The 22,957-nt window shown below is 37.9% G+C and overlaps 1 protein-coding gene across 1 annotated transcript in view; it reads right to left on the bottom strand.

The window, feature by feature from the left end:
• Nucleotides 1–22,957, bottom strand: part of Hdx (highly divergent homeobox) — a 134,808-nt gene that overhangs the window by 78,354 nt on the left and 33,497 nt on the right. The window contains exon 4 of the mRNA XM_050127563.1: nucleotides 15,561–15,614. Within this exon, the coding sequence (XP_049983520.1) occupies nucleotides 15,561–15,614 (54 nt within the window). The remainder of the gene's footprint in view (nucleotides 1–15,560; nucleotides 15,615–22,957) is intronic.

Below are 22,957 nucleotides of genomic sequence, written 5' to 3' on the forward strand. Positions count from 1 at the left end.
CCTCTCCCCCTCCCCCCACTCCTCTCCCACTCCCTCTCCAGTCCAAAGAGCAGTCAGGGTTCACTGCCCTGTGGAAAGTCCAGGGTCCTCCCCCCTCCATCCATGTCTAGGAAGGTGAATGTCCAAACTGGCTAGGCTCCCACCAAGCCGGAACATGAAGTAGGATCAAACGTGCCATTGTCCTTGGCGTCTCATCAGCCCTCATTGTTCGCCATGATCAGAGAGTCCGGTTTTATCCCATGCTTTTTCAGTCACAGTCCAGCTGGTCTTGGTGAGCTCCCAATAGATCAGCCCCACTGTCTCAGTGGGTGGGTGTTGAAATAGGAAGGGGCGGGGCTGCGTCCCCAGCACCCCGGCTGCTTGGCTAGCTTATGCCCGAAATAACAACACACAAACTGTATTCATTTAAACACCGCTTGGCCCATGAACTCTAGCCCTTACAGGCTAATTCTCGCACCTGGACTAGCCCATTTCTAATGATGTGTGTAAGCACTCCAAGGTACGCTTACAGGGAAGATTCTAGCCTCCATCCATCCTGGGTCAGAGCTGCATGGGAGAGCGGAGCCTGGCGTCTCTGCTCCAAAAAGCAGAGCTGTCGAGTCTACCAGGGAGAGCTGAGCATGGTGTCTCTGCTCCAGAGAGCAGAGCTGTCCAGTCTCTCCGGGAGCAGAGCAGAGTCTGACCTCACTTCCTCTTCCTCCTGTTTCCTATTCTGTTTACTCCTCCCATCTATGCTTTAACCTATCAGGGCCAGCCAAGCAGTTTCTTTATTGCTCAATGACCTTCCTCCATCAGGTGGGTGCACCCCTCGTGGTCCTAACTTCCTTGCTCATGTTCTCCCTCCATAAGCTCCTCATTGGGACCTTGGGAGCTCAGTCCAGTGCTCCAGTGTGGGTCTCTGTCTCTATCTCTATCCATCACCAGATGAAGGTTCTATGGTGATATGGAAGATATTCGTCAGTATTGGTATAGGATAGAGTCCTTTGCTGGAGAGGCTGTGGAGGAAGGGGTACCCTCATCCATTGCTGGTGGGAATGCAATCTTGTGCAACCACTTTGGAAATCAGTGTTTCGGATTCTCAGAAAATTCGGGATCAACCTACACATGGACCCAGTAATACCACTCTTGGGAATATACCCAAGAGATGCCCTATCATATGACAAAAGTATTTGTTCAACTATGTTCATAGCAGTATTATTTGTAATAGCCAGAACCTGGAAACAACCTAGATGCCCTTCAATGGAAGAATGGATGAAGAAAGTGTGGAATATATACACATTAGACTACTACTCAGCGGTAAAAAACAATGACTTCTCGAATTTTGCATGCAAATGGAAGGAAATAGAAAACACTATCCTGAACGAGGTAACCCAGACCCAAAAAGATGAACATGGGATGTACTCACTCATAATTGGTTTCTAGCCATAAATAAAGGTCACGGAGTGTATACCTGGTGAACCTAAAGAAGGTAAATAAGAAGGTGAACCCAAGGAAAATCATATAGTTATCCTCTTGGCTAAGGGAAGTAGATAAAATTGCCGGGGAGAAAATTGAGATCTTAGGGGTGGGGTGGGTTGGGGATAAGGGGGGACAGGGAGAGAAAAGTGAGAAGGGGAGGATTGGGGGAACTTGGGGAAACAGGAAGATTGGGATAAAGGAAGGTTGGATAGGGGAGCAGGGAAGCACATATCTTAGTTAAGGGAACCACCTTAGTGTTGGCAAGAGACTTGAACTTAGAGTGACTCCCAGGAGCCCAAGGCGATGTCCCCAGTTAGTCCCTTGGGAAGCTGAGGATAGGGAACCTGAAATGACCCTACCCTATACCAATACAATACATTTTTTTTTAACCAAAAAAGAAAGCTAGCTATCACTAATCATTCAGGAAATGCTAATCAAAACCAGTCATTCTGGCTCTTCAATAAATTAAATAGAACTACCATGTTGTATCATCACTTCACATAGGCAGGAAGCTTGTCCCTACTAGAAAAAAATGCCTTCCAGATAACAAGGCTTTGAACAGAGCCGGCTTTCAGTAGGACGAGAATGCACATCACTTCCCTAGCCCTGGGTCATAAGAAGCCTGAGCACTATCCTAGCTCACAAGTCATGTACTAGCCAGACCCACATACCCCATATGCCGTGTCCCACAGGTTAACTGTTCTGGAAAAGTCTCCATCTGAAATTTTACCCAAAATTACGCTAAGGACTTTCCAGGCACCTGACCCAACCCAACAGCCGAACACGAGGCCTTTCAACGTAATTTGGTAATGGCAAGGAAAGTTTACCTACTTCGTTCTGGGTCAGCATGTTCCCACAATCTCCCACCGCTATGGAACCTTAATAAAATACTTTTCTTTGTCCAGGTGGGCTGGCACTTTGCTTTAGATCCTGCTGTGCTGCCAGATCTAAAAACCTTTCACCTAAAGAGCAACCATGCCTCCATGCCTCCCTTGAACTGCACTCTACTCGCTTCTCTTCTAAAATTTAACATCGCTTCTAAATTCTAACATTTTCGTGCCCAAGCTTGATAGGTAGGTATTATTGAGATGGATTGTTCTGTGGGGCTGCTAAATCTCTGCCATTGTTCCTTGTTGTCTTTGCATCTAACAGATGTCCTTTTAGTATCCAGGACTCCTCGTCTATCTGTTCCAGAAATCTTAAAAACAGGTCAGGGGTTACTGCAGCCTTGGAGTTGTTTTCTCAACAAAGCCTGTTGAGGCCAGGGACACCAATGCTTGGTTTTCATTAACTGGCCGTAAGTAGCCTGGCCACAAATCTAGAAGAGAAGCTGAGGGACACAGGGATACTTTTCTCCTTTGTACCCTTTCTTATGGACCTGTTTAACTCACCAGACTTCTTAATGAATACCACCAAATCTCACCTAATGAAAGATTCTCACTTTGCTGCCTTTTGCATAACCTCAAAGCATTTTATCATGTGGGAGATACCAAAAACTGATTTTCTTTGAGTGTGCTGTCTGGCCACAAACAAAATGGCTAATAGGAGTCCAGTGACCTGAAAATGGTGTCTTTGGTTATAAGGTTCTTACAGGTTTGGAAAACTTCATATAGAGCTATTGGAATTTGTCTGCAGTTCCTTACATGCAGGCTTTCTTCTCCCTCTGTCACTGACCTTTTCGCTGTCAATCTTTTACTGCCTTCCACATCCTGCTACTAAATGAAAAACATGTTGTTTTGGAAAAATGTAGTCATTCCAAGAGACACTTGGTTGACTTTGGTCCTGCTGACCATGCTGATCATGCTGACCCTCCTTCTCTTTTTGTACATTGAGCCCCAGCCCCTCCCTGAGTCAGCTTCCTTTCCTACCCCTTCAGAACTGCATTCTTCTCCCTCCTTGTCTTGCACCTCTGACTGATTACCCCAAGCCACCATGCTACATTTCCCTGCCATGTGGCACTAACTAAACTACCCATTATTGATGAAGACCTGGGACTGTGTGGAGCGAATTCTGAACTAGAATTCCAAGTAGGAACTTGCAGAGCCAGTCCATGGACTCGGACTGAGTGGAGCCCCACAATCATCATTAGAGATTCCCAGAACCAATCTTCTCTGCTCCTATCTGTCTGCCTAATAAACCACCCCATCCATCATTCCATCCTGTCATTACTGGAGGCCCAACCCAGACTTCAGAGTGTTCACACGATTGAAAACCAGGCATCATCCAGCTGGTGCATAACCCACACAACAAAGGGGAGAGAAGATAGGCATATTACAAAACACCACAAAATCACCCACCAATGCTTAGCGCTACTGAAAAAACAAAAACATAAAAAAACAAAGACAATATTCTTCCTCGTGAAACCAACACCCTAATCATAATAATCCTGGAGAAAAGCAACGTAGCTGATATACAAGACAAGGACTTACATAATTTTAAATATGTTCAATGAATTTAAAGAGGATATGAATAAATATCAGAATGAAGACTGAAAAAATATCGTCGAGTGAAATAATAAGAACAATTCACTATACAGAAACAGAATTAAACAAAAACAATCACTGAAGAAAAGCCAAAATGCAATAAAACTTTAAATGAAAGATTCAGTAAGTCGAACAAAAACCTCAGAGGTAAACCTCACCCACAGAGCAGAGATGAGAGTGACGGTCTTGGGCACTGAAGACAAGATAGAGGAAATGGAAACTTCAAAGAGAACGTTAAATAGTAACAATAATAAAAGAAAGGAACAAAAGAGTCAGGAAATCTGGGACACTATGAAAGTACAAAATCTTTGAATAATAGGACTAGAGAAAGAAGAAAACCAGGTCAAAGGCATAAAGAATATTTTTCAACAAAATCACAAATGAAGATTTCTCAAATTTAAGGAAAGAGATGCCTATCAAGGTACAAAAGGCGCCCAGAACACCAAATAAACAGAACCAAGAAAGAAATTCCCTGAAGAACACAATAATTAAAACACCAATGTAAAGAATAAAGGATATTAAAAGCTGTGACAGAGAAACAAAATCACATATAAAAGCAGGCCTATCAGAATAACAGGCTTTAAAAAAATGAATAACTTTTCTTTGTATGAATGTTGCCTGCACTTATCTTTGTAATACCATATGTGTGTCTGGTGCCTCTGGGGTCCAGATTAGGGACCTGGATTCAATGGAAGTGGAGTTACAGACTTTGATGAACTACACATGATTCCTGGGAATCACACTTGGGTCCTTTGGAAGAAAAGGCAATGAATTTATCTGCTGAGCCTTCTTTCCCACTCTAATACCTGACTTTTGAATCACATATTGAAAGTTAGAAGGGCCTGGACTGACATACTGCAAGTTCTGAAAGACCATAGCTGCCAGCTCAGACAAACACTATTAGATCTAAAATCATATATTAACCATAGTGCAGTGATAATGGGTGACTTCGTTTTCATCAATAGACAGGTCAGCCGGGCAAAAACTAGAGAACCTCTGGAGTCAAAGACATCATAAATAAAATAGACCTAACAGATATCTGCACAAAACCCAAATATCCAAGAAGATACTTTCTTCTAGCAGTCCATGGATTTTTTTTTTGTTAAAAGTGATCACATAAAAATGTGACAGACACAAAAAAGTGACACAAAAAGAGTCTCAACAAATATAGAAAAACTGAACTAGCATCCTGTCGCCTATCTGACTACCATGGATTAATGACAAAAACCTGCACAATCTCATGGAAACTACACAACACACAACTAAATGAAAATCAGATCAAGGGAAAATATAAGAAGGAAAATTCTTCCTAGAACAGAATGAAACTGAAAACACAACCTATTGAAACCTATGGGACAGAATGAACGCAGTCCTAGGAAAAAATTTTATATAGCACTGAAGTTTACGTACTACTACACAAAAAATCCCCGACGAGATCACACATTAATAACAATACACTTGAAAACTTTAGACAATCAACAGCAACAACAAAACACTAGAATCAGTATATGTGAAGAATCAAACCTAGGGCTTTAATTAATGAAATAGTAAAACAAAATAAAATGAACCAATGAAAGAGTTGATTTTTTAAAAGGACTGACAAGATTGACAAGATTTTTTGACAAATTCAAAAAAAGAGTACCCAAATGAATAACATTAGAAATGAAAATTATAACACACTGAGGAAATTTAGAAAAATCACAATGCTTTAAAATCACATGCTTTAAAAAATTATATTCCACAAGACTGGAAAATCTCCAAGAAATGGGCAAATTTCTAGATGTGTATGACCTACCAAAGGTAAATAAAGGTGAACTAAATAATATAAAAAGATTCATATTAATAATAGAGATCAAAACATTAATAAAACATTCCCGATTAAAAATGTCCAGGGCCAATGAGTACATCACAGAATTCTATCAGCCTTCAAAGAAAAACTAACAGCAATACTCCTTAGAATATTCCATAAACTAGAAACTAAAATAGTATTTCCAAATTCTTTTTAGCCAGGCGATGGTGGCGCACGCCTTTAATCCCAGCACTCGGGAGGCAGAGGCAGGCAGATCTCTGTGAGTTCGAGACCAGCCTGGTCTACAGAGCTAGTTCCAGGACAGGCTCCAAAGCCACAGAGAAACCCTGTCTCGAAAAACCAAAAAAAAAAAAAATAGTATTATCCTAATATAAAACCAAAGACTCAACAAAAAATAAAATTATAGAGCAAGATCTCTGATGAACAGAAATTCTCAGTAAAATGCTTGCAAAATGAATCTAGAAACATCATCCACCATGATAAAAGATCATCCACCATGATCAAGTCAGCTTCGTCTCAAAATGCAGGGATGATTCAACAATATATGTAATCCATAGGCTAAAGTACAGACCATATAATCATTTCATTAGATGCAGAAAAGGCCTTTGAAAATATCCAACATCCTATGCATTGTGACTTCTGATACGTGAGTGGTTGAGTACTTTTCCAATCCATAGAATGATCTCCCTGTTCATGGGTTCTAGTAGTTATTGATCTCCTGATCCAAGAGACAATACTCCTAAATGGTAGATTTCCTTAGGTTTCCATCTTTACATCTGTTTCATTACCTATAGCTTTTCTTAACCCACCAGACAGTCTCGATGATATCCCGCTTTTGACTCCAATCTATGCAAGCCACTCTCCTACAAACTCTTGTCATATCCCTATATAGATGTCTTTCCCTAAACACAACTATACTTCTCTTTTCTTCCTCTCTCTGTACCCCAGCTCTGCTCCACCCCTTCAAAAAAAAAAACCTTCTCATGATTTCTATGAGGTATTAGGCAATATCCTTAATCATTTTCATAATGTTTCTGACTCTACCTGCTCTAGTTCCTACACAGTTTATAGATGGGATCATAACCAAAATACATGAACCTCCTAGCAGGGTTCACTATGGTTATCTCAGTCTTAGTTCTGGAGTTAGGGGTCCCTCCAACCTGGTATCATTTTACAACCCAACCTTTGAGCTTCTTGCACTAACCTGGCATAACCCTAGCAAAGGGATTACCAATAAAGTATCTACACATAAACCTTCCATATTATCCACAACCATATTCCCATTTTGGAAGGAGAGGGGCTTCTTATCGTCCAAAGGGTTCCTCATAATTAGAAAATCCTAATGCCAAAACTATTATAAACTATCTCCTTACTACAGCAGGCAGCTATCCTTCATCATATATAACACCAAAACCAAGATTCTCCTATAAGGCTGGAAAACAAGAAGACTGATAGGGAGGCTAAATTTCAGATCCTGTATTCTACCCCTCTCCTCACTGCCTTGTCCTTTAATCTAATCCTTGCTCACCTAAATTTGGGGAAGGGGGCTACCCCAGGAAGGTGCTACCTTATATCAATGCTGGTTTACAAAACAGGTCAAAATAATTTAATCTAAGTGAGATACACTTAAAAATGTTGCAGCCCTTTTTGCTGTCTGCAGTTCCTCTTGTTCATCCATCTAGACATACCTTCCATTCATCTCAGTGTCTCCGCCCTTTCACCTCTGTAGCTAGCTAGACTTCAGTCAGCAGTTTCCCCCTCAAACCTTTGACATGCAGCTGCCTGACTCATATCAGAAAATCCTTCCCTGAAGGTCCCTTCTGGTTTATTATCTTATCTACTCAGAGACTCACACATCTCCACTTGTTTCTCAATATCAGTTTCTCAGTCCTTTTCAAAATTCCTTGCCCCTTTGAACACTGTAGTCATTGTGCAACGTTCATACATTCTCACGTAGAAAGACAGAGACAGACAGATAGATAGACAGATTACATTTATTGTATGGCATGTAATGTGTGACCTGAGAGTAAATATTATTAATTAATATTAGAACAGAAGAACCTGTGTTCCTTTCATGAGGGTTACCAATTGGGAATGTCTGGCAAGTAGTTGACATTGAAACTGCCAAGTCTTGTGAAATTATTTTAGTTCAATAAATTCTGACATTGGAGAAAAACACAAACACATTCTTTTATATTTCTGACACAGCATGGAACACAAGTTAGATTTTAGTGGAATCATACTTGGTTCTGTTGGTGGTGTCCTATATAGGGTAAATGAACATTTATTCGCATCTTCCCTAGAAAAGTTTTGTGACAATGTGACATAGTCAGAGAGCAGAAGACACAAGTTATCAGCTTTTGGAGAGCAATTTGTGCAGTGGGAAAGATAACAAACACCTGGAGTCTTTAGCCAGGTCTGCAGATAAAGATGGGTCATTTCAGTTGGTCTACAAAGAAGAGAGGGCTGTTTTTCCAAATGCAGTCACAAACCAAAATGTATAAAGATCATAACAACAAAAAAAGGAAAAAAAATTCAAACCAATCTCCAGAAAGGAACCCTAAAGAAATGAAGGCTATGAATTACCTGAAAAAGAAGCTCAAAACATTACAAAATTCAGTGACTACTGAATTTGAACCAGGAACATTATGTATGATTAAAAGAAAAACATTAGCAAGATGAATGTGATAGAGAAGTATCAACTAGATTCTAGCTACTAGAAATTAAGGAGAGGAGTCATGTAATAACAGAATTAAAAAATTAACAGAATAGTTAATCTGCAGTCCTAAGCAGAAGAAAGGATCCGTGAACTTGGAGACATGAGTTTAAATTATGCAGTACATAGATAGAAAGGAAAGAAATATTAGCAAAGGATGAAGAAAGGGCAAGGGAACTATGGATATTGATGTGGGAGTGTCATATATCAATCTGTTGATTTCATTGGTTAAGTTATAATAAACCAGCTGCTTGGCCTCATGGCTTGGAACATAGATGGGAGGAGTAAACAGAATAGAATTCTGGGCGGAAGAGGAAGTGAGGTCAGACTCTGCTCTGCTCCCGGAGAGACCCGACAGCTCTGCTGGAGCAGAGACGCCATGCTCAGCTCTCCCAGGCAGCTGCAACCCACGATGGACTTAGGCTAGAATCTTCCCGGTAAGCGCACCTTGGGGTGCTTACACACATCATTAGAAATGGGCTAGTCCAGGTGCGAGAATTAGCCTGTAAGGGCTAGAGTTCATGGGCCAAGCAGTTCTTTAAATGAATACAGTTTGTGTGTTGTTATTTCGGGCATGAGCTAGCCAAGCGGCCGGGGTGTTGGGGACGCAGCCCCGCCGCTCCTATTTCAACAGATGGCGCCCAGACGTGTGGCTAACTGAATCCACAAAAAGCCTGAGAAAGCTTGGGAAAGAATGGAGTGAAGCATGTTTTCTTGGTAGCAGAAATTTCTTGGGTCTGCTCCGCTTGCTAGAGGCAAGCAAGCGCTCTCATCTAAGAGAGGCTTCCTGACTCAGCTTCAGCTGCAAAACCCTGCAGCTCATTAAGAGGTCCTGCCACGAAACACTTAAACGGTGTTGGTGAAAAGCTGAACGCATGCTTTTCGGTTTTCAGCCGTAGCAGGAAAAAAGCTGTGCTGTTTTAAAATGCCGGCTTTCTGGGCCGTCCTGCCAGGGCAAACTCTGACTGAGGCAGGAGGGCCAACTACCGAGAGAGGACTTGACTGTTGTCTGTTGTAGCTCGCTGGCTGGCAGGGACCTTGAAACGCCATAGAATTGTGGCTATAAACATGGCTACAGCCTGTATCTCCGCCATGAGGCTGGAAAGCTAAGGAATGGACTGGATCTAGCTGGCAAAGCCACGGCTTTAATCCTACTCATATTGCTCAGTAATTTAAAGGCTCGTGTGGTCAGAAAAAGAGAGATATACAGTAAAGAGATTCAAAGACAAAGAAAATGTTTAAATGATTTACAGTGTGTTAAAAATATATGCAAGCTAAAAGTTAAAAGTTCTTAAAAAAAAAAAAGAAAAAGAGAAGTTGTGTGTGGTAGTACACGCCTTTAATCCCAACACTTGGGAGGCAGAGGGAGATTGACCTCTGTGACTTCAAGGTGTGGTAGCACACGCCTTTAATCCCAGTGCCTAGAAGGCAGAGACAAACAGATCTCTGTGAGTTCAAGGTGTAGTAGCAAACACCTTTAATCCCAATGCCTGGGAGGCAGAGACAGGCAGATCTCTGAGAGTTCAAGGAGAGCCTGGTCTACAGAGTTATTCCAGGTCAAAGAGATACAGAGAATATAAAATAAAAGTAAAAATAAACGAAATAGAGGTTAAAATAAAGCGTACAAAGATGGAAAATACACAGAGAATCTTGATACTGTATACTATTATGCTCTCTTTGAATTGTTTGAATGCTGAGGAAGGAGCAACAGCTGCTAAAAGATATTTGTTTATAAATGCTGCTGAACTAATCCAACGTAGAGATTTTGATGCCTTGACTTTGAAATTTGGATCTAAGGACATGATACTTTGGAAAGGAGTTTCTTTTTTTGTTTTCACAGAGGATGAGACCCTGTTCATTTCTTCTATTCCGATATGGTATGATGGACCACGCCCTCCTGAACGGTTGCTGTGAATACCTTCAGAAAATTGCTTCGCTCAACTGCCAACTGAGATGAAACTAGCACACAGGTTATACCATGAAAGACCTAATTAACGACGCCCCCATTCAGCAGGAAGCAGTTTGGAGAGAAAAAACTGCGCCCATGTTCCCAAATATTGTTTATAAATGTTCTTTTACATTTAAAGGGGGATATGATATAGATATGAATAATTTGCATTAGTATAGATTTTGCTTTATTGATAGAGATTTAAGGTCAATTTTGAATGTATATAGGTTGTTAATGAATAATCATTAATAGTAGTTAAGCTTGTAGTTATGTTAGTTAAGATTTTCTAGATGTGCATAGATATATTTTAGATAGGCATTCTTCATATCTTTCAAAGGCTAGAGAATATGGCATTTTACATGTTTTAATAACTTAGGACTTTTCATGACAATGAGACACTCTGCTCCTGGCAGCACCAATCTACTTCAAGAGGAAGATGGGCATCGAAGAGGATCCTTATGGAGTTTGATAGCCATTTGGGCAAGAAACTGCTCTTGCCTGGACTATTGCATAAACTGGACACAGAGAACCCGCAGAGAGAGGACTGCTGAACTTGCCTAAAGGTGAGATGATCTTTCGGGGTTCCTGATTCATGAAAGAGTCTGCAAGACATTCTTCAGGACAAGCAGATAGTGACTGCCTTTGAAATTTCCTGCTTTGTGGAAATGTCTGCTGGAAACTATGGGCCTGTAGGCCGAAGATGGATGCCCCAACGGTACAGAGGAACTTTGGGTGACTGTCCAGGCAGCGAGATGTCTCTGTCATTTCTAGAGCTTTGGATGTTAAGTTAAAGCCTTCTTTTTTTTTTTTTTTTTGTTTAAACAGAAAAAGGGGAAGTGATGTGGGAGTGTCATATATCAATCTGTTGATTTCATTGGTTAAGTTATAATAAACCAACTGCTTGGCCTCAGCTTGGAACATAGATGGGAGGAGTAAACAGAATAGAATTCTGGGCGGAAGAGGAAGTGAGGTCAGACTCTGCTCTGCTCCCGGAGAGACCCGACAGCTCTGCTGGAGCAGAGACGCCATGCTCAGCTCTCCCAGGCAGCTGCAACCCACGATGGACTTAGGCTAGAATCTTTCCGGTAAGCGCACCTTGGGGTGCTTACACACATCATTAGAAATGGGCTAGTCCAGGTGCGAGAATTAGCCTGTAAGGGCTAGAGTTCATGGGCCAAGCAGTTCTTTAAATGAATACAGTTTGTGTGTTGTTATTTCGGGCGTGAGCTAGCCAAGCGGCTGGGGTGTTGGGGACGCAGCCCCGCCGCTTCATATTTCAACAGGATATCATCCAGTGAACAAATGTATATGTGAAAGAAGTCTCACAAAGGCAAGAATATATAATAAAGATTATTTAAACTTTTAAAATACCACTATTATATGTCAGGATTGGGTATGCCATAGACTTTGTGTGAACAATCTATAGTAGTAGCTTCTCTCCTTCCACAAAGTGGGTCCTAGGAATCAAACTTAAATGCTCAAGCATGTCAGCAAGTATCCTTATCTGCTGAGACATCTTGCAGGCCCAAGATGTTTCAAAAATTGTAATATATGTGTGTGTGTGTGTATGTATATGTATATTACTTAGAGAATAGACTGTAGATGCTATCACCTCAGGGAAAAAATGGTCAGCAAAGTACATATTAGAGCATTTGCTTACAGTCTTTGCAAGCTCTAAGATTTAATTTGCAACTCTGAAACAAACAAAGCCAAGAATGATAAATATGAGATGGACAAGCTAACTCTCTTCAATGTACAAGTTTATAAAAACTATATTGCAGAATGTAAGTGTAATAATTTCCTTTAAAAGTAAAGTTATTTAAAATACCTAAAATTTGTAAGCTCTGGAAGCATGCTGTGCCTATTTTTTAATACTTCATTGTGCACTTAAGCTATTCAAAGATACCAAAGATGGAGGAAAGGTCTTAGAGCATGCTAGGGAAATGCTTTACCAGGGAGACACATACCCTGTTTACATACATTCTTTAAGTCATAATATCTCATGCTATATTTTTGCAATTTAACAAAATCATCATAAAAATTATTTAGATATTTCTGCCTTACTTACCACACCAGATCTTTGAAATATAATGTATAATTTATGTTTACTTCACAGGCCATTTTGGAGCTACATTATTATTACATGTGCTATGACTGCATCTAAATTTCATGAGATTTAGAGTTTTCAAAGTATACTAAAATATCCAGGTGTACCACTAACTGAATGGAATGCTAGTTAAAGATTTATTGAGGTATAATTAAGTTGCATTATTACTTCACTCAATAATTTCAGTCTATCTACTGAAGTTTTCATTTTTTTTCGTTGTCTTAAATTCTACTTATCTGCACTCAAGTTCACTTAGTATATATTCTTTTATCTCCATGTCAATAGTGAGCCAACTACCAATTTGTTTATAGATGTATTTTTCAGTACTATACGATTATTTATTTCACTATGATAATGTCTAAAGTTTTCTTTAGATTATTTTATTAAGTAGGGGGATTGAAGCCAGTGCCCAGTGCATGGCAAACAAGCCAACTCAGCTAGTCCCCCACCATTCCTTTCCTGTTTTTAAAGATAATCTGTACCTGTTTACTGAAGTTTTTCCACGATCTGTGTTCTTACTTGTTTGTCTGATACCAGCATCTGACTCACCTCCGTGTTTGTGTCAGTAAATTGCCTTTTATCGCTCATGTCGCAACATTCCTGTTTTTCTGTCTACTGAGGAATTTCCACCAGGCCCTTGACTTTCTGACCATTATCTTCCTAGGCTCTTGGGCTTATCTTTTATTTTAATAGATACCTATTCACTGAGGTTCAGCATAGAGATTCTGAAAGTTTATACAAGTTTATCACATCACAAGAATGGGGAGCTCATGCCTCTAGAAACAAGCCTTCCAGGCAACCAAGTTCCAAACCTTTAGCAGGGCAAGAATACACTCAGTTTCCCTGCCCCCCCCCCCAAACAGGCTGATCACTGTCATGCTGGTAAGTCATATGTTATCTAGGACCTTTGTTCTGTGTAAATTTCCACTCACCCCTAACCGGAGATGTGGTTGGAACTTTGCAAACATCTGCCTTAGCCCCAAACCATAGAGAGCACAGTGTGTTTTAACCTAATATGGTCATGTTGACTGACCTAAGGTCTACTTCTTGTGGTGCAACATTTACCATTCCCTAAGAAAACTTTCAAAAACAGCACCCTTAGGTTTCTCAAAGTCATCTGTAACTTTACCTCAGACATTGCCCCAAGGTTGACTTGAATTAACCTTTTGCCTGTCTTGAGACATCTCTGGAACTACTGTGTTCTTATAATCTGGAAACTTAAGAGACTTATAGCTTCAGTGATTCTTTAATTTCTAAGATCTTTAATGCTATTTTCATGTGATCTGACACCACTGGTGCTTCCACTAATCTTGTTAATGCCCCCAAAAGCAATGGAGACTCAGACACTTGTGAGGCTATCTTTCCTACTAATGCCACTCAATAGGCCCATATCAGTAGAAAACAAAATAGATTCATCATGTTTCAGGGAGTTCCTGTTGTGACTTGATTCTTCTTGATGGCGCTGACTATCAACCTTGTTTGATACATGGAATACAGAACTATGTAGTGTATAGGACACAAAGAGACGCTCCCAAAAGCAAGTCTGTTGAGTGTTCTTTGTTAGCATTTCAGCTAGGTGTCTCTGGGAAAGAAGGAGAGGTCTGCCCCTGTTAGGAAGGCAAGCACTTCCGTGGCTGCAGACTGTCAGTAAGAGTTTCTTTCCAGCTAAGAGTCCTAGACAAGTCACCAAACTTATTTGTGGAACCCCTGGGGTGAGGTGAGGATATTGGTGCTTTTTTTCTATTGCTGGTTTGAATATTATATGTCATTTAAATTGGGTGCCTTTCTACCTTATGGTTTCTCCATGCCCTGGATTCTATAACCCTGTCACCTTCTCTCCAGTTTTCTGAAATCTCTTACATTATTGTCAGCATTGTGTCTCTACTTTATGGGGAAGAGAAGGAAGTAAAGCATCTGAACAGTCTTGTCTCAAATCCAAAGTCATAGATCTAATTTCATTTGTCCTTAAAACTCATCAGTCATTTGCAACTTCAGTTACATTTCAAAATGTCTACTTATTTCTTTTTCATGGTTTAATATTTTTCTGCGTACCAGTTACAATTAAGCATTTTTGGTACTTTATTAAATATAGTTTTATGGGTCCTACAGAGAGTCCATAAGAAAACAATCTTAATGATTTTTTTATATTATAGTTCCAAGCCCAGAGTAATTATAAACATCAGTTACAAATTTCTTCTAAATACTGAATTTTTTCATTGGTAAGGTGGTGTGGGACCTTGGTCTGTATTCTGTCAATTATATTTTAAATAAATGCTGATTGACCAGTAGCCAGGCAGGAAGTATAAGTGGGACAACCAGACAGGAAGTAGAGGCGGGTCAAGGAGAACAGGAGAATTCTAAGAAGGAGGAAGCCCATTCCTCCCCAGTCCTGTCTCAACCACAGAAGAAGGAAGATGTGATTGCCCCGTTGAAAAAGGTACCAAGCCATGTGGCTAACACAGATAAGAATAATGGGCTAATATAAATTATAAGAGCTAATAAGAATCCTGAGCCAATGGGCCAATCAGTTTATTATTAATATAGACCTCTGTGTGATTTCTTTGGGGCTAAACAACTGTGGAACCAGACAGGACAGAAACCTCACACAACAGTAAGGCATATTTGTAATATTTATTATCCTTTAAGATTAAACTGTATGATCAACTAAATAGTAGGAAACTGAGATTTTATGAGTTGCTTTAAATGTTTTCTTTAGTTGTAAATCCATTTTCTTTAATTTTTGTTAGATTTTTCTTTGTTATAAACTGCATTATGAAAAACTTGCAAATAAAGATATAAATTTGTTTATAAACAGTAGTCCTGGACACAGAATACTCAGTATATTGATTTCTGCACTTTAATTAATGCTGTCTTTGCAGATTAAATAGCATGAGCTGGAAATACATTCTTCTGAGATAATTCAGTTTTATCAAAGGTAAGTTTTACTAGTTCTTTAAAAAATCACCAACATTTCAAAGGCATTCCACTAAGAATATGAGAGGCAATGCATTTGCTGCTTGAAAGCAAAGGTTACTTACTGCTCTTTTCCTAGAACACCCTGTAATCCAAGGCACAGTAAGGGTTCCTGAAATCTGTGGAAACAACAAATGGAATCTTAGTAAAGTATGGATTCACATTGCTTGTAATGCTGATAAACACTAAAAAACACATTGCATACTGTGAAGATAAATAGATAGATCTGCATTCAAATTATACTCCAAATCAAAGGTATTTTTCCTTACCAATTTAGAGGGCCTTCCCTTGCATAAAAAGAAAAAAATTTAAAAATGGTATAAAATTCCCTTAGAAATTAAAAAATAAATGTTTGTTGGGTCCTGTAAAGGATATGAAAGTGTATGGAAAATAAAATTATTTTAAAAATGTAATGCTTTATGGATTAAATGGAAAATGGAACGTCTTAAAAAGCACATCATCACAAACAAGAGATGATATTATAAATGAAACACATTAGGTATTTACTTCGAACACTCAGCAGTTGCTAACATAAATATTGTTATAGTCACCTTCTTAATGTAAACCTTAGGGATTCAGTACAAATCATTGAATCACTGCTTCTCTAAATTGTGTCCTCACTAGTAATCTATCTTGTTATGCATTCCACTCTTTATCCACCCTTATCATAGAATGATAAAATGTAGATTGTAAAAGACCACTGAATTAAAGGACAGTATTTCTGTATAAATAAAATATGGCTGTAAAAGGTAGCAAGGTGAACTTTTAAACCACATCAAGACTATCAAGATAAGAATGTGTCCAGCAAAATCTGTTCTTTTTGAGTCACAGTTCAGTATTCAGTGTTGAAGTTGTGCAATGTTGCAATCATGAACAGATAGGTACATCTTCCAGAGTCTACAATTTTTCATATTTTGGCAAATACTTGCCAATATTGTCTCCAAATGTTGAGAGATTTTAACTTTTACAAATGGAACAGAGTAATGGTCATAGTTACGAACACACTTCCTTCAATTCCCTGTATAAAGGAGATGGAAATTTGGCTTCACATAGTAAAAGTATTTTTCTTCATTGTAAAATATTCTCACTCAGTGTACAATAAAATGGCGATTAGCTGAATGCTGAAGGTCATGACAGAGTTGCATAATTGACTTTTTATTTTAAAATAAGTAGGGTAAATCAACTAAAATAATCACATTCTATGCTCCATAAAATAGCAAAATTCAATTATTTAGAATTATCGCTTTACATAGTCCTATTAGTGAGAGTAATTCAAGAGAAGCTTCACAGAACTTCTAGAAAACAAGTATGCTATCACAAAAAATATGGCTAAAACAAAATTGTAAAACAGCAACTACTAAAGAGTTGGGTAAAACGAAAATTTTATAATCAACTAACATCTACTGTAATATATTCTTTATTCCCTTACATTTCTAGCACAATCTAAAGAACAGCTAGCCAGAGTAGCTAGATTTGTTTTGTTTTATAAAATTGAAGAATACCATAAATAAACATTTATTTAACTTTGGGGAGTCTTGTTTGGTACAAAATCGAAGGCAGGATTCTCTTTCACTAGAACCTAAAGAGCATAGCACTCAAGCGAAATGGACAATAAGTTTTAATGCTTTACATAAACAGCTTGGTTTTAAAAATTATGAAAGGAATTTACAAGGAGTGAGTCAAGATGGATCTTACATATATTTCAAAACTTACACAGCCAAATGAGTGCTCTATATTTTAAAGTAGGAAATTTAGGATATTATAGACTCATTACAATAATGTTGTCATTCTTGAAAGCATCTGGGAAACTTGGAAATGTCAGTTCATGCCTCATCCAGAGATTCTGTCTCATTACTTCACACACCTTTTATTGTAACTAAAAAAATACACCCTAGATTAAACATTCATACTATTCACCAAATGTGGCTCAGAATGAATTCTATTTTCCAAAATCAAATTTTAGTGATGATTTGTCATCACTAAAAGCATTTAAAAGAATCCCACAGGTACTTAAAACAATTGTAAAAGACTTCAAAAACTTTTTGACAAATTGAACATTATTGAAATAAGTAGATATAACTTTCCAAGGTATCTAATTTAAATTCTGTTCAAATGTCTATCAGGTATCTCTCCTATATGAGATCGTTACAGGAAATAAAAAGATAGGTAAAAAAACCTAATTTCCTGGAGGGCAAGAACTATGATTTGAAAGGAAGAGATAGGAAAGGTACATGAAAGATTTTAATACAAAGAAAGCTATAGTAAGAGTTATAATGAATGTCCAATAAATAAAGCAGTACAAGTTCAAAGTATGGCAAAATTACACCCACTTGTGGATTGGTATCTCAGCTGCATCTTAAAAAGTGAGTAGAATATTGATAGAACTAGAAAGAGATATTCCAAGAAAAAAGGAATTGTATCACCACTGTGGCATAACAGCATAGCTGTGTCCAAGGAAATGTCAGTCACTTTGGTGAAGTAAGGAATGCCATCTACACTTCAATCTAATTCTATAGAAAATATGGAGCTATTGAAATGTCTTTGGTACATCTGTTATGTGGCAGAACTATATTTTTGTAGATTAGGAAGTTTAATATGCCTCAGCATGTATAAGAAGTACACAGACTTTTCTAAATATTTGTGCAAGAGGCAATACAGACTTGACTAAGATAGAAGTATGAAAGGTAAAGAGAAATGCAAAAAATCAATACATTAAAAGACAGATATTATGTATGGGACAGAAAATAACTGAATGCTTGGGAGATGACAATGGGCTTTGTATAATGAACATCATAAAGCTACTTCCTAGACAGGCCAACACGTTCAATCCAACCAAGAATCATAAGTTTAATATAAGGATATGTCTTTTGCTGGAAGTCTGTGTCTTATGACTAAGTGTGGATATATTTGGAAAAAAATGCAATTGCTTGGATGTAAATTAGAGTTACATTGTGTGTGTGTAGTTATGCATAGTAATTCACATGTTTCATGTAAAATCATGCTTGTACTTTGAACTGATGATACAAATCAATATATAATTTTTAAATCATTTTGAAAATTAAAATTATTTCCTTTCAGAGAATTTATATCCTACAAATGTCACACAGGAATTCTATTAAATATCAACCTGATTCAAAAAGTAATTTATTTTGTTCGTTAGTGTTTTGTCAGCTTGACACAGGCTAGTCATCTGAAAAGAAGAAAGTTCAATTGAGAAAATGTCTACAAAAGATTGGCCTGTGTGAAAGACTATGGAGCATTTACTTGATTAATGGTTGGTATGGGAGGGCCCAGCTCACTGTGAGCAATGCCACTCCTGGGCCAGTGGTCCTGAGTTGTATAACAAAACAAATATTGGAGAGCAATTTAGTACGCAATATTCCTTCATGGTCTCTATTTCAGTTCCTGTCTTGAGGCTTCTTGTGTTCCTGGCCAAAACTTCCTCAATGATAGATTGTAATATGGACGTGTAAGTCAAATAAACCTTTTCTTCCGAAGTTGCTTTGGTCATGGTGTTTTCTAATGGGGTATTATTGTGGCAGACCTGACCATGTCATTTCTGGGAGGGTTGCGATATATTTTGTGATGCTGGGCTGGAAAAAGCCATTGACAACTCCGAGCTTAATGAGCTGTTCTGTGGTAACTTGAAAGATGATGCTGAAAAAAGATGCAGAGAATGGAAGCCTGGCTTGTTATATGTTTTAGAGGGAAGTTTTTGAGAATCCTGCAGACTTTATCCAGGTCATTCAAGTAATATTTTAAGTTACAAATATACGATGTTTGCTCAGCTGGGGCTGAAATATCAATTATGATTAACAAGAGACCAACACCACTACAATAAAACCTTTGCTTCACTGGGACAATTGAGCTGTTGGCTTTGGCAGAGCGATAACTATGATTAATAAGATACCAGAATCATTGAGGAAAAAATAATTGAGAAAGTGTTCTCTCAGGTTCTGCACACAGAAACTGTGGTCCTGAAGGGGACAAAATTGCACCTCATATTGGCAGCCAAACTTAGTAATGTGTATGAATCTCTCACATGGTACTTTTTTTTTTGAAGTTATGAAATGGTCCTGGAAAGCACTGAGGCTTCACACTATGAATGGTCAAGAGAGGCCATTCATGAAGGTAAATCCTCAGTTGTAAAGGAATACCCAGGATTGAAGTGATCATGGGGAAATGCCAAGGCTTGGAACCAAGTAACAGGGTTGGAGTCCCTGAAGAGAGGCTGGGAGTTTATTGGTCTAGGTGCAAGATATGGAGACCCCGGCATTTTGGAAAAGTCAGTAATATGGGATGACCAACAAAGTCAGCAGCAGATTTAGAATGGAGCCCACTGAAACTATGAAATGAACTGTGTGCCTTGCGGATAGAAGAATTAAAGAAGTAGAACTGCCCAGGTTCTGCGGCGCCCAGAAGATCTTGAGTAAAGTCTAGATGTGGGACATTCAGTTACAAGATTTGATCTACACTGCTGGATGTTGGTTTTGTGTTGCTTTGATGGTGACTATACATTTGTTCTTTCTTGGAGCAATAAAGTATTTAGATTGTTTCCTTGTTTTCTTACGAACCCACAGTTATAACAACTTGAATATTTTAGAAACATCAAAACTTTAACAAGACACTAAGTTTTCAAAGACAACTTGGCTTTTAAATTGCTGATTATTTTTGAAGACTGTGAAACTTTAAAAGTTATACTATGTTTTATATTGTACTATTAATAGTACTATGACATTTTGGAGACAAGAAAGAAAAGATTATGGCTAATAGTGATTTTTTTGTGTGTGTGTCAAGCTGACAAGGGTCAGTTGCGTTAGTTTTGTCAACTTGACACAAGCTAGAGTCATCTGAGAAGAGGAAATCTCAATTAAGAAAATGCTCCATAAGATCAGCCTATAGGCAAGTCTGTAGGCAAATCTATAGGACATTTTTCATGATTAATATTTGATGTAGGGGAGCCCAGCTCATTGTGGGTGAGGCCATCAATGGGAAGATGGTCCTGTGGCATATAAGAAAGAAAGAACAAGTCAGAAAGAACAAGCCCGTAAGCAGCATCCCCCCATGCTCTCTGCTTCAGTTTCTACATCTAGGCCCTTGCTTGATCTCCTCTCTTGACTATCCTTAGTGATGGATTGTGATGTGGAAGTGCAAGCCAAATAAATTCTTTCTTTCCCAAGGTGCTTTTGGTCATGGGCTTTATTACAGCAATAGAAACCTAGAACATCTATAAAGAATTCTACATACAACGTCATAGTACTACTAATAGTACAATAAACACCCTTTTTAAAATAATTCAAATTATTTTATGAATAAAATGAAGTTACAACCTGAAATATGTTTAATTTTATGTGAGTTATGAAAATTGAATTTTCATTAATTAGCCTTTCATTAAATGCAATTTGATTAACTGAACCAATTAGGCAATAACTGTCTCTCAACTGTAAGAAATTCATAAATCAATGTTTTAGCTTTCCTTCAATTGTTCTGGTATTAGGTGAGCATTAATGCTTGACAATCACAGTGCTTAATTGGCAGAGTTCTAGTTGTTTTTTTTTTTAATTATAAGGTGCATAGCATGAGAATACTGTTAGGCATATGATAAGTCTATAAATATTTTTCATTTAATTAAATTGGTTACAACCTTCACTGTTCACTTGTTATAACTTTCTGAAACAATAAAAAGACAAACATGATAATTTGCAAAAGACTCTTTTACAGAATAAGAACATTGGAATAGAAGAGGAACTTGCTTCTGGTTAAAAAGAACGTTTATTTTATATGTATTTTAAATTAACTAAAAATAGGTTTCCATATGACATTTTATATATATTTAATTTTTGTTGATTTTTCTCCTACCCATCCTTTTCTTCCTACCCTCCCATTTCTCTTGTATACTCTCATTCCCAGTATTTCCTCTTCCATTTTATTTTATTATCTTCCTCACCCCCTTCCTTAAAGCCCTACTTTTCCCAAGTTTCATGGGGTCCTTTCTAACTTCCTAAATTTAACTAACACTTACGCAATCCTACTTACACATATTTAACAGCTAGAAGCTAGGGATCACACATCAGAAAAAGTATGAAATATTTGTCTTTTTGAGCTTGGGTTGACTGGAAGCAAGAAAAAAAAAGATGTCCTGATGCACACATAAAATTTTTTCACTCTTCTCCATATAAAGTCTCTATCAAGGCTCTGAGAAGTAGATTAGCTTGACAAATCACTTTTTGGTAGTAGCATTTTGGGATAAGCAACTAACACATTTTGAGTATATCAATTTTTTTCATTAAGTGACAGTAAAATGGTATTTAGGAATGTTTACGAGCCCACCAAAATCCTTGCAACTGACAAGTAAGTTAATTTTGACTTTATTTCTATATAATTTTTAGTAATTAAATTTTATAAGTCACAAAAATGAAGAACAAGAAAATTGGAATTCTAAGATACATAAATTAAATTAGAAAAAGTCTTCAGATATTACATAAAAACTAATTTTATTTGCAATTCTTAAGATTCTGGCTGAAAAATAGTGCCACTTTATAAATAAAATGATATTAATTTGTATCTGGAAATATCATTTTCTGATTCAAAGACACTAGGTGGCATACAATTATAAATCTGAAAATAAGACCTCCAAAATACTTGAATATATTATCTAAATTTCTTCACATAAAATAACATTTGAGAAAAATATAAACATTTGATGTGGGATGGTCTTCTGCATGCTGTGAATATGTTTTATTACCATTGGTTAACAGGTTAACAATGAAGTTGATTTGGCCAGTAACCAGGTAGAATAGAGCCAGGTGGGAAATCCAAGCAGTAAGATAGGGAGAAAGAAAGAAGAGTCAGGGAGATGCCATCGCTGGAGAAACAAGATGTAAGGTAATGCCACGGCCACGTGGCTATACATAGATTAATAGAAATGGGTTAATTTAAGATGTTAAGGCTAGTTAGTAATAAACAAAGTCATTGGCCAAACAGTTTGGAAATATTAAGCCTCAGAGTGAATATTCAGGAACTGGCAGGCTGGAGAGAAACCTCCAGCTACAAATGGCACCAACATGTAGCATGAGTTCTAATGGGTCTTAATAATAATAGCCTAGAGTTAGCTATTGGGGAAAATGTTTAGAGATCAGAGAGATGAAGGAACAAAACCACAGCCACTCAACTTCCTAGTCAAGCGACTGATTTCCTGTCTCTTTCCACCTTATCACTTTGTTGCAAGGAGGGCCTGTTTGTTTGTCCCCTTGCAATATCACTTCCTGTCTGTCTCTATAGACCTCCAGACCTCTATGGTGAACTATTCTGCCCTCTGATCTTCATGTCACTTTTATTTGTGCAAACAAGACATCACAATAAGCATCATTACTAATTTCAGAAAATATAGTTGTCAAATGTTAATACTAAGTTTTCCATACATTTTTATAATTGAAATGAGGTAATTTTATATCATGACTAG

This window comes from Alexandromys fortis, unplaced genomic scaffold (genome assembly GCF_014885135.2).
Source record: "Alexandromys fortis isolate MF-2015 unplaced genomic scaffold, M_Fortis_MF-2015_v1.1 scaffold_188, whole genome shotgun sequence".
In the NCBI taxonomy this organism is placed as follows: Eukaryota; Metazoa; Chordata; class Mammalia; order Rodentia; family Cricetidae; genus Alexandromys; species Alexandromys fortis.